Source organism: Bison bison, unplaced genomic scaffold, assembly GCF_000754665.1.
Source record: "Bison bison bison isolate TAMUID 2011002044 unplaced genomic scaffold, Bison_UMD1.0 scf7180017864291, whole genome shotgun sequence".
Lineage (NCBI taxonomy): Eukaryota > Metazoa > Chordata > Mammalia > Artiodactyla > Bovidae > Bison > Bison bison.
Window position 1 is genome coordinate 271,715 of NW_011494863.1, and position 12,448 is coordinate 284,162.

Consider the following 12,448-nt stretch of genomic DNA (forward strand, 5'->3'; position numbering starts at 1 on the left):
CCTTTGGTTGGAGTATTCCCATCAGCATACCAACACCCCTTTGACTCCACAATCTCTAATTATCATGCCATTTCTCTGCTTCTGTTCAGATTAAGTAAAACTTTATGAACACATTGTTTTCATTCACTATCCACACCTCCTTGAATGCTAGATTGCCATATGCATCAACCTGGATTTTGTTCCCAAAACTCCACTAAAACTTCTCATCAAAATTACCAATAATCAATGGTCAAATCCAATGGATTCTTCACTAGTGCCTGTTCCTCAACCACTCAGCAGCATTTACACAGTTCACCCCTCCCTCCTTGAAACACTCTCCTTTCCTGGCTTTTTGTTGCCACATTCTCTGGGATTTTTCCTCTTCCTTGCTCCTTCTCTAACTCTTCTTGCTGGTTCCTTATCTCTTACCTGAATCCTATATGCTGGAACACCTCAGAGTTCAATCTTGAACAATCTTTTCTCTATCTCTACATTCTCCGTGTGTGTGTGTGTGTGTGTGCGCGCGCGTGTCTCAGTCATGTCCAACTCTTTGTGACCCCATGGACTGTAGCCCACCACACTCCTCTATCCAAGGAATTCTCCAGGCAAGAATACTGGAGTGGGTTGCCATTCCCTTCTCCAAGGGATCTTCCCAACCCAGGGATCGAACCTGGGTCTCCTGCATTGCAGGCAGATTCTTTACTGTCTGAGCCACCAGGGAAGCCCCTCTAGTATTCTTGCCTGGAGAATTCCCTGGACAGAAGAGCCTGGTGAGCTATAGTCCATGGGTCACAAAGAGTCAGACACAACTGAGCGACTAACACTCTCCCCTAGATAATTCAAAATATCTATCAGGCAGTGATGCCTAAAATTACACCTTTGACCCAAACCCTTCCCTGAGTACCAGCCAGACTCCTGTACAACTACTGATACATCTTGGATCTTTAACAGCCACCTGAGACTTATTACACCTAAACCATAGGTCTTGACAGTTCTCTCCATAAATCTGTCCCCCTCTCAATCTTTTCTATTTCAATAAATAGTACCTTCCAGTACCTGGTTATGCAAATCCCAAATGAGGCTTTACCTGAACCCCTACTCCCCTTTTTCCAACCCCTAAATTGTAAAGCTATTGCTGCTGCCTCCAAATTAAATCTCCAATTCATCCACTCTTTGTTACACACCACAGACTAAACCACCTCACCCACTGAAATGACATTCCAATTGTCTCTGTTCATCTCTTGTCCACCTTCAACCTATCCTCGGTATACATAGCAAATATAATGATCTTACTAAATTACATTAAATAATTCTCCTACCCAAAATCCTCCAATGGCTCACCATTACAATTCTACTTAAATGAAGAACATTCAACATGCTCCTCAAAATTCCACATGATTAGGCCCCTCATACCTTTCCAATCTCATCTCATATTAGTCTTCTTCCTTCTCCTACCCATTAATCACCCTGATCATTTTCCTTTTTCTTGAACTTGACAAAGCCCTTTCCTTAACAAAGCCAGGAACTCTTCTTGTTTCTTCTGACTGAATTGCTCTAACTCTAACCCTATAAAATTAACCTCTTGCATGACTAAGTGCCCCTCATCCTTCAGGTCTCAGGCTTTGACAAGGTCTTCTCAAACCGTCCTTTCTATTGGGTTGCCCAAAAAGGTTGTTGGGTTATTCACAAGATGGTACAGAAAAACCTGAATGAACTTTTCGGCCAATCCAATAGCCTCCATCAGGGATTTATCACCTCATTTCTTCCCTAGTATTTATTATAATCTATAATTACCTTACTTGCATACTTATTTCTCTTTTCCTGCTTGCCAGCCTCAATAAAGCTAGAGTCTTGTCTGTTTTATTTACTACTGTATCCCCAATGCCTGGCACACAGGCACTCAATAGGTCTTTTGTGAAATGAATGGTGGAATAAGTAAATGGTCCTATCCATGGCCCACTCCCTTAACTATTATACCATATTATACTGTGGTAAATGCTCTCAACAGGGCTTCCTACATGGCTCAATGGTTAAGAATCCACCTGTCAATACAGAGACACAGGAGACGCAGGTTCAATCCCTGGGTCAAGAAAATCTCCTGGAGGAGGAAATGGCAACCCACTCCAGCATTCTTGCCTGGAAAAATCCATGGACAGAGGAGTCTGGAGGGCTTGAGTCCATGGGCTCACAAAGAGTCAGACAGGACTTAGCAATTAAACACACACAAACAAATACACAACCCAATATGGAACAACTTGGATGCAGTTTGGTCCTCTAAATGTAAGAGGATGACTCAAAAAGCTGATTGTTCCAAGGCAAAAGCTGTACTATGGAGAAGTTGACAGGGATACAGACTAAAACCAATGAAGATGGCAATGTCTAATACACAAATACCAAGAGGAACACCAGTTGAGAGCCAACTGTACACTGAACTCAGCAAGTGCCCAGAGACCCCTCTGGGACAAGTCAGAGTAAGGAGACCTCTTCTGGGCTTTAGAGGTCACAGAAACTGTAGCTCTAGGTAGCAGTGTGGCCAGTCACATGCCCAGCAGGACTAGTGGAGAAGCTGCTGTGGATTAGGCTGAATGGACTATCCCATCTCTCTAGCCAGTGGTCCTTAACTTCACAGGATCACCAACTTCTTTGACAGACTGATGGAAAGCTGTGGGTCTTGTTTCTCAAAACAGTTAAGTCAGTAAACAAAATATTGTAACAATTTGAAAATTAGCCCTGCCCTTTGGTCTCTGTTCCCATTCCAGGACTGAAGAAGCAGGAAGACACTGTGAAGTGGAATTAAAGGAGCACAGAAGGAGGTTCACTGCAAGAGGAGAAAGTCACTACCAGAGACTCACTGAGCTCACAGCACTGAACACCCTCAACCACCTTGTCAATGTCTTTGGGTTTCTGTTCAAACAGATTTGTTGCTACCTATAAACACTGAGAAGGAAGAAGACATGTCCAGCTTACCCTGGAGGACATTCCAAGGCAGAGCCCTCAGAAACATTTCAAAGGAGAAAAGTAAAGAGGCAGAAGTAGGAATGAATATTCCTCTCTCATGGTGTCTCTACTATAGACCACATGGATGGCGCTCTTTCTAGTCTAAAAAGACAGGAGCAACAGGTGAAGCAGTAAGTGCTCCTACTGATGATCTGGTGGCTCAGAGGGTAAAGCGTCTACCTGCAATGCAGGAGACCTAGGTTTGATCCCTGGGTCGGGAAGATCCCTTGGGGAAGAAATGGCAACCCACTTCAATACTCTTGCCTGGAAAATCCCATGGACAGAGGAGCCTGGTGGGCTACAGTCCATGGGGTCGCAAAGAGTTGGACACGACTGAGCGACGTCACTTTCTTTCTTTCACTGATGATCTATGTATGGCCAGGTACTGGAGAAATTACTTTTCATAATATTAAAACCAACAAATATTAATAAAAAAGCACCAAACTTCCCAAGTTCCTAACTCAATATTCTTAAACCAGGGAAAAAATAGGTTTTTTACTCAAAAATAATACTTGGCTTAGATGTGAGAAAAGACTTTCTAAATACTTTGAGACACTTTCCCTAAATACTTTGAGACACTGAAAGATGTATATGCATGCTAGAAATGGAGGGATATTACAACAATGAGATTTGATTCTTTCTTTGATGGTTCTGAGAAAGTAATCATCATATAACCTGTGTTACTCCAGGTACATGCCCATCTGGAGAGGCAGGGAAAAATAAAGATCCGTCCCAGTTTGAGGTGACGATAAGGACGACAAATAGCTCCTTATTTTACAGATCATAATACAAAATTGAATTTTCTGATAGTGAAAAATGCCCAAATCTGAATAAGCTATTTTGTGATCTTGTGAGTGCCACATGGACAGGATGGATGACCTTTTGCCAGGTCCCCTTCTGCCTCATCTCTAACTTCAATATATTGCTAAAATAATAAAAATCCAAGGACTGAGTAACACTAACCTTGCTCAATCCATGATTGATTCCCAATACTTACATGAACAGGCATATCTCAGAAATATTAAGGGACTGGTTACAGACCATCACAATAAAGTAAATATTGCAATAAAGTAAGTCACATCAGTTTTTTGGTGCATAGAAGCTATGTTTACACTATAGTCTATTAAGTGTGCAACAGCATTATGTCTAAAAAAACAAGTATATACCTTAATTAAAAAATACATGACAAAAACAATATAAGCCAAAAAACCAATTACAATAGTTACATCAAAGATCTAATCAAAGAACTAATCATAGATCACCATAACAAATATAATATTAATGAAAAAGTTTGAAATATTTGAATAATTGAAGAATTACCAAAATGTGACACAAAGACATGAAGTGAGCAAATGCTGTTGGAAAATGGTAGCAATAGACTTGCTCAACATAGGGTTACCACAAATCTTCAATTTGTGAAAAATGCAGTATCTGAGAAGTGCAACAAAGTGAGGCGCAATAAAACAAGACACGGCCATATTAGAACAGGGACAGGAAACTATTTGTAATAACCAGATAATATTGTGGGCCTTATGGGACGATTTTCCCAACTACTCAACTCTGCCAGTGCAGCAGGAAATCAGCCATGGACAATACATAAATGAAGGAACATGGTTATATTCCAATAAAACTTTAATTATGGACGCTGAAATCCAAATTTCACATAATTTTATTCAGTCATGAAATATTATTTTTTTTTTCGACCATAAAACACCATTAACAACCACATAACTTGTGGGTCATACAAAAACAGGCATTAGCCCCAATATTTTGCAGCAGGCCATAATTTACTGGTCCTTGTGTTAGAAACTTTATGGTTGGTATTTATACTGACCTTTCAAACTGCACAATTCCAACAGCCCCTATAACCCCATGCCTCAGCCTCCTCCTCCCTTACACAGGAAATAGCAAGCAAAGAAAACTTTTAAGTCAAAAAGAAAAAAAAAAAAAAAAACATAAAAATAGAGACTATGAATTGCCCAAAGGTAAATCAACTAAACTGATTATTACAAAGTAGGCAATTCTTACCACTGGAGAACTTTTATACTATAAGAAAGCCTGTTTTAAGACGAAAAGTTACTCTGAATTAAAGACTTTAAAATGCAATTTTATTATCCACCAAGGAAGTATTACTGTAAAGCAGAAGGCCTAACAGGCCTGTTTTAATGAATAGATGACTCATCTGGAATCAGCGCATTAATTGTTGGGATTCAAATGGGTGCTCTTAAAGTACTGGGAAAAAAGACTTCATTTTTAAAGCAGGTTAAGCATTCCCCTACAGCCTTTTTTTAAAGTATCAGTTTGCTTTGCAAACTATTTCTTTCCAAAGACCATAGAAATAAACATCCATAAAACCCTGAAATATTTATCATAAACTCTAAGCTATTAAATTTCAAAAAATTTTAAATCCACATGTATTTGGGCAAGAAATAATACATTAAGTGGAACTGATGAACCTATCTGCATGGAAGGGCTAGAGATACAGATGTAAAGAATGGTCACAGGGTGGGAAGGAGAGGGTGGGACGAATTGAGAGAGTAGCACTGACATATATACATCACCATGTATAAAACAGATAACTAGTGGGAAGCTGCTGTGCGGCACAGGGAGCTCAGCCAGGTGCTCTGTGGCGACCTACAGCTGTGGGATGGGAGTGGAGGGTGAGTGGGAGGCTCAAGAAGGAGGGGATACATATACACATACAGCTGATTCAAGCAGATGTACAGCAAAAACTAACAACACTGTAAAGCAATTATACTCCAATTTAAAAATTAATTTTAAAAAAGGAACAATACATTGTCATTACTTTCAGCATTATAGGGTCAATGCTGTCAGTCTCCTAGTCCCAGGCTTGACACTGTACCTTTTGCCTTTTTTCAACCCTTTCAAATTAGTTTGAAACTTGTCCTCATCGTGGAGTTTCACTTCCCTTGCCCCAGTCTGGAGATTCAGCCGCACGTGGGATCCTGCAGGAACAGCCTGACCTAGAAGCGATGAAGACAGAGAAGGCTTATCAGGTATATGGTACTTGGAGCGACACTGCAACATGAAAAATTCTTTCAAGGGAAGCATACAGCACAAGTTCTCTCGGAATGTTCAGGTAAATCCTGAGCGTAAAAGAGCAATGATGTAACAAGAATTCAAGTTTTCTCAATTCTGGGAAGATGATAGTGAACTACAAGCTACACCAACCACTGTGCCTCCATCAGAGAACCAAGGAGCCAAGGAATCACCAGGCCAAGACAACTGTTTTCTGTTCCTGCCATCACACTTCAGCAGGGAGTTTCTTTACCTTAGACTAAAAATTAAAAGCCAAGTTGAGTACATAAGTGTATGTGTGTGATGATCCACTTCTAACCTCAAATCCATCCATAAGGCTTCAAGATTTTTTTAAAAAGGTATGTTCAAGTAGAATGGGAAAACCTTTCTCTGCAGAGGCTCCCTGAATAAGGTTAAGTCAGGTGTTAAATGACATAAGAAGTGAGACTCAGACTGGGGAAAAAGTGAATCCCAAATAGATGGAGTCCTTCATGCAAAGATTCAGACTCAGAAACTGACAGGATGCATTCAAGAGGCAAGGAACAGAAGAGGCCAGAAGAACTGGAAGGACTGTGGAGGCTGATAGCTTGAAGCACTACTTAAAGCCCAGTTTGGGGTAGGAAAATAAAAGTAATGGCTGAGGAAGTTGGTTCTTCGAAGAGAGGAGGCCAAATCCTGGCAAAAACAACAAAAAACTGATAACTTCTATTCTATTCCTATGACCATGGGCTAAGAGGTAACTTCTTTAATATTAACCCCATCTTTAAGGAAGTTCCCTGGTGGTCTAGCAGTTAGGATTTGGTGCTTTCACTGCTGTGGCCCCAGGTTCAACCCCTGGTCTTCAATTGAGATCCCAAAGCCATGCACGACAAACAAACAAACAAAAAAATCCCATCTCCAAATGTATGAAGCTAAGCAGATCATCTTTGATATTCTCTCTACTTTACATTTCCCATATCCAATCAATCTCCCAAATCTCATGTTTTTCCTGCCATGTCTCTCTTGAATTTACATCCTTCTCTCTGTCTTCCCCACCACTGCCCTTAGAACCATCACCATCTCTCTTCCAGATACTCCCAAAGCTTTCCAACTGCCCTCTACTAACTATAATTACCTCCTAATCAAACTACTCTTTACAATGAATGATTTTTTTTTTTTTTTTTCAAAATACAAATCTGATGATGTCATTCCCCCACCTCAAACCTTTTAGTGACTTCCTACAGTTCTTATGGATGAAAATCCTCACACTGGTCAACAAGGCCCTGTTTAGTATCTAGCCATTGCCTGCCTCTTCAAACCTGTCCACTCCTCATTCCCCATGCTCTAGGCCACAATGGCCTTTTTCCATTCCACAAAAGGAACCATGCTTCCTCCTACCACAGGGCATTTCACCTGCTGTTCCCTTTACCCAGAACAATCCTTCCAACCCCAGCCTCCATCTCTTCATTCTTCCAATCCCATCTGAGAAGCTGAGAGGCATCCTCTATTTCCCCAGACCAGATCTGGCTGCCCCCCAAAGGCTTTCACAACACCATGACCATTTTTCTTTTTCTTTTTTTTTTTTTGACCACACTTGACAGATCTTAGTTCTTAGGCAGCTTGAGGGAGCTTAGTTCTCCCACCAGGAATTAAACCCAGGGCTACAGCAGTGAAACCACTGAGTCCTAACTATTGGACCACCAGGGAACTCTTTACCATGACCCTTTTACTCAATCACATTTATCACAATCAATACTTATATCTTAAGTTTTTTATTTATCTGGCTAATAAAAATGCTCACCATTTTATTCTCAGGGTCTATCACATATCCAAGCATATGGCATATCCTCAGTAACTATTTGTTAAGTGAAAAATTAAAAATGGAAGTGAGAAAATCCTAGAGTTATCTAGTAGCATAAGGAAATGACAACAAAGATTTTTACTAGGGCAAGTAGATTCATAATAATCAGTAGTCATGTTGATAGTTATTTTTAGTAGTAATTTATACTAATACCAGTAAGAATAATAGTAACAATAATAATACCTTGAATTTTCAGACTTTTGATCAAAAGTAGAAATAAAAAAGAGAAAAAGTACATGACTTTAAAAGTTCAAGAAAATAACAAGTTAGACTGTGCTAAACTGGCCAAGGAAGAGATTAGGATCTCATGTGAATCAATTTATTTTATTTAGGGAAAATTCCAAAATTACTCCCTTCACATAAGCCACCACAGGGGGCAAGAGCAATCACAATAACATTAACTTAAAATATGGGTTACGCTCATTTAAAATACATGAAACCAGCCGCAGCAGCAGTGGCAGAAGCAACAGAAAACCCAGTATTTCAAATGTTTCCACCCCACTGGGAAAAAGGCCAAGTTAGAGATAAAGTGTGATCTAACCTGCTTCCTTCTAGAGCCTCTGTGAAGGGAGCGGAATACTGGAGAAGAACGGAGCAGAGCCAAAAAGTCACCAGATACACTTAAGGACTGGGAGGTAGAGGAGAAGGGGATAATCAGAAAATAAGACAGGAACCCAGAAAGGCAAAAAGGCCTGCAAAGCCTGCAGTGTCTGTTTCCCTAACATTAGCTCCCTGAGGGGGAAAAATATGAGTGGTAGATTGTATCACTGTCACCAGTTCTGTTCCATCCACCCCCTGTACTGTGTGACCTCACAGTCCCTCCTACTAGGAGTAGTTTCTCACCCTTTGACTTTGGACTTGGCCTATGACATGCTTTAGTCAGCAGGATGTTAGCAAATGTGCCACAGAGGTTTGAAATGTGTTTGTGTGTTTGGCTTCTCTCAGAATTGTGTATCACTGTGAGAAGAACATGCTCTACAAGCATTCTGGTCCAAGAGGGATGAGAGACCCATGGAGCAGATGTGGACCCAAATTGCAGACTGGAGCTGAGCCCAACCATGGTCAGCCAAGTCTAGCCCATCTGCAGACATGTGAGCAAGAATAAATGACTGGATATCTTTTTAAAACCTTTTACTTTGAATTACTTTTAAACTTCAGTTCAGTTCAGTAGCTCAGTCGCGTCCGACTCTTTGTGACCTCATGAATCGCAGCACGCCAGGCCTTCCTGTCCATCCAACTCCCGGAGTTTACCCAAACTCATGTCCATCGAGTCGATGATGCCATCCAGCCATCTCACCCTCTGTCATCCCCTTCTCCTCCTGCCCCCAATCCCTCCCAGCATCAGGGTATTTTCCAATGAGTCAACTCTTCGTATGAGGTGGCCAAAGTATTGGAGTTTCAGCTTCAGCATCAGTCCTTCCAATGAACACCCAGGAATGATCTCCTTTAGAATGGACTGGTTGGATCTCCTTGCAGTCCAAGGGACTCTCAAGAGTCTTCTCCAACACCACAGTTCAAAAGCATCAATTCTTCGGCGCTCAGCTTTCTTCACAGTCCAACTCTCACATCCATACATGATCACTGGAAAAACTTACACAGAACTTATAAGAATATTAATATAGAGAGTTTCCATACATCACTCACATGACTTTTCCCAATGTTAATATTTTACATAGCCATAGACAACTACTGGGAAACTAATACTAGTAATCAAACTAAAGATCCTTTTCAAACCTTAACAGTGTGGAAACTAAGTGGAAACTTAGTGGAAACTAAGGTCCTATTTTGTGCTATGATCCCATATGGCCCATGGTTGTTATTTCTCCCTAATTTCCTGCACTTGGCAACAGTTCCTCAGTCTTCCCTTGTCTTTCATGACCCTGACACCCTCAAGAAATACTAATCAGTTATTCAGGATTGTTTGGGTTTTGTCATGATTAAACTCAAATCATGCCACCTTGACAGAAGCACCAGAGAAATTATGTCATGCTCTTCCCAAAACATCATATCAAAGGGTTCATGATGTCAACATGTCTTATACTGGTGATACTGGTCTTGATCAACTAACAAAAGCCATCTCTACTGAGCTTTTCCACTGTGGTAAACAAAAATCATGGCAAACTGTAGAAAATAGTTCGGCATTTCCTCAAAATGTTAAACAAAGAGTTACCATATGAACCAAGCAACTCTGCACTTAGTGTATACACAAAAGAACTAAAAAAATATGTTCACACAAAAACTTTTACATGAATGTTCATTGCAGCATTACTTACAATAGCCAAAATGTGGCAAAACAACCCAAATGTCCATCAAATCTAAGGAATGAACAAACAAAATGCAGTCTAGCCATTCAGAAGAATACTATTCATCCACTAAAAGGAATTAAATACTTTAGATCATTATGCTGTATCTCAATAAAACTGGAATAAAGAAGTAAATCAATAAAAAACACAATAAATAAAAAAGGAATGAAATACTAATATATAGTAGAACATGGATGAACTTTGAATACCTTACACTAAGTGAAAGAAGACAGACACAGAAAGTCATATTATTATATGACTCCTTTCATATGAAAGGTACTGAATAGAAAAATCATCAGACACAGTAAATTAATGGTTGCCAGGGGCTAGAGGAAGGGAGGAGTGGGGAATGACCACTCGTAAGAATTATTTCTTTTGGAGAGGATGAAAATGTGGTGATGGTTGCATGATACTGTGTGTATACTAAAAACCCCTGAATTGTTTAAAGAAAATCATGGGAGAAACACTGAGATTATACAAATCCCCTTTTTCCTCAAACCTTTGCACACAATTAAGGGAATCCACTTGCAACAATTATCACTGTGGTGATGGTCTATGCGCAATTTTTTTTGTAATTTAATTTTTTCATAATTATATTTATTTACTTTTGATTGATGATTGCTTTACAATATTGGTATGATTCCTATCATACGTAACCATGAATTAACCGTATCTGTATGTATGTCCCCTCCCTCTTGAATCTCCCTCCCACCTCCCACCCTTTCCCACCCCTCTAGGTTATTACAGAGTCCCAGTTAATAGCAATTTTCTACTCCCTTCCTTACACATTTATGAATTAAAATTTCACTATAAGGAAAAACTGCCACTTCTCCATATACTTATTTATCTTATCAATATGTTCTCAAAGATATTTTATTCTATGAGTTATAGTCCAATATTATCATTATTTTGTTGCTCAAATTATTTCAGTTTTGGCAACTAGGAGCTTCTTCAGGTTAACTCTTGTGTTCCTTTGACAAGTCCCTTTTGTCCATCATTTTCTTTTTTCAAGTATTTCCTTACTTTCTGGCTCCAAAAGAAGCTCCAAGTTTATCTTAAATTTTCCTTTCCCCAGCCTTTGAATCAACCATTTTTCAAGGAGTTCTAGTTCTTTTATTGAAGAACAGTGTTTAGAATCCACTATCTGCATAATACTTTGCCAACAAAGGTCCATCTAGTCAAGGCTATGGTTTTTCCAGTAGTCATGTATGGATGTGAGAGTTGGACTGTAAAGAAAGCTGAGCGCCGAAGTATTGATACTTTTGAACTGTGGTGTTGGAGAAGACTCTTGAGAGTCCCTTGGACTGCAGAGAGCACTCCAACCAGTCCATCCTAAAGGAGATCAATCCTGAATATTCATTGGAAGGACTGATGTTGAAGCTGAAACTGTAATACTTTGGCCACCTGATGCGAAGAGCTGACTCATTTGAAAAGACCCTGATGCTGGGAAAGATCAAGGGCAGGAGGATAAGGTGATGACAGAGGATGAGATGGCTGGATGGCATCACCAACTCAATGGACATGAGTTTGGGTAAACTACGGGAGTTGGTGATGGACAGAGAGGCCTGGTGTGCTGCAGTCCACGGGGTCGCAAAGAGTCGGACACGACTGAGCGACTGAACTGAACTGATCTGCATAACAGATGTGCTAATTATTACTAGGTTATCATTGCTTCTAGGCTCTGTCTTTGAATCAGAGATAAGAAATTTATGTATGTGTATACACATCTAGTAAAGTAATGCTCAAAATTCTCCAAGCCAGGCTTCAGCTATATGTGAACTGTGAACTTCTAGATGTTCAAGCTGGTTTTAGAAAAGGCAGAGGAACCAGAGATCAAATTGCAAACATCCGCTGGATCATGGAAAAAGCAAGAGAGTTCCAGAAAAACATCTATTTCTGCTTTATTGACTATGCCAAAGCCTTTGACTGTGACAATAAACTGTGGAAAATTCTGAAAGAGATGGGAATACCAGACCACCTGACCTGCCTCTTGAGAAATTTGTATGCAGGTCAGGAAGCAACAGTTAGAACTGGACATGGAACAACAGACTGGTTCCAAAGAGGAAAAGGAGTACGTCAAGGCTGTATAGTGTCAGCCTGCTTATTTAACTTATATGCAGAGTACATTATGAGAAACGCTGGGCTGGAAGAAGCACAAGCTGGAATCAAGACTGCCGAGAGAAATATCAATAACCTCAGATATGCAGATGACACCACCCTTATGGCAGAAAGTGAAGAGGAACTAAGAAGCCTCTTGATGAAAGTGAAAGTGGAGAGTGAAAAAGTTGGC

General features: G+C 40.1%; 1 protein-coding gene across 4 annotated transcripts in view; it reads right to left on the reverse strand.

Annotated features, from left to right (window-relative positions):
* Nucleotides 1-12,448, reverse strand: part of SIL1 (SIL1 nucleotide exchange factor) — a 250,768-nt gene that overhangs the window by 104,891 nt on the left and 133,429 nt on the right. For all 4 annotated transcript variants that reach the window (XM_010850316.1, XM_010850314.1, XM_010850312.1 and 1 more), the window contains exon 4: nt 5,840-5,960. In XM_010850316.1, coding sequence (XP_010848618.1) covers nt 5,840-5,960 — 121 coding nt within the window. The remainder of the gene's footprint in view (nt 1-5,839; nt 5,961-12,448) is intronic.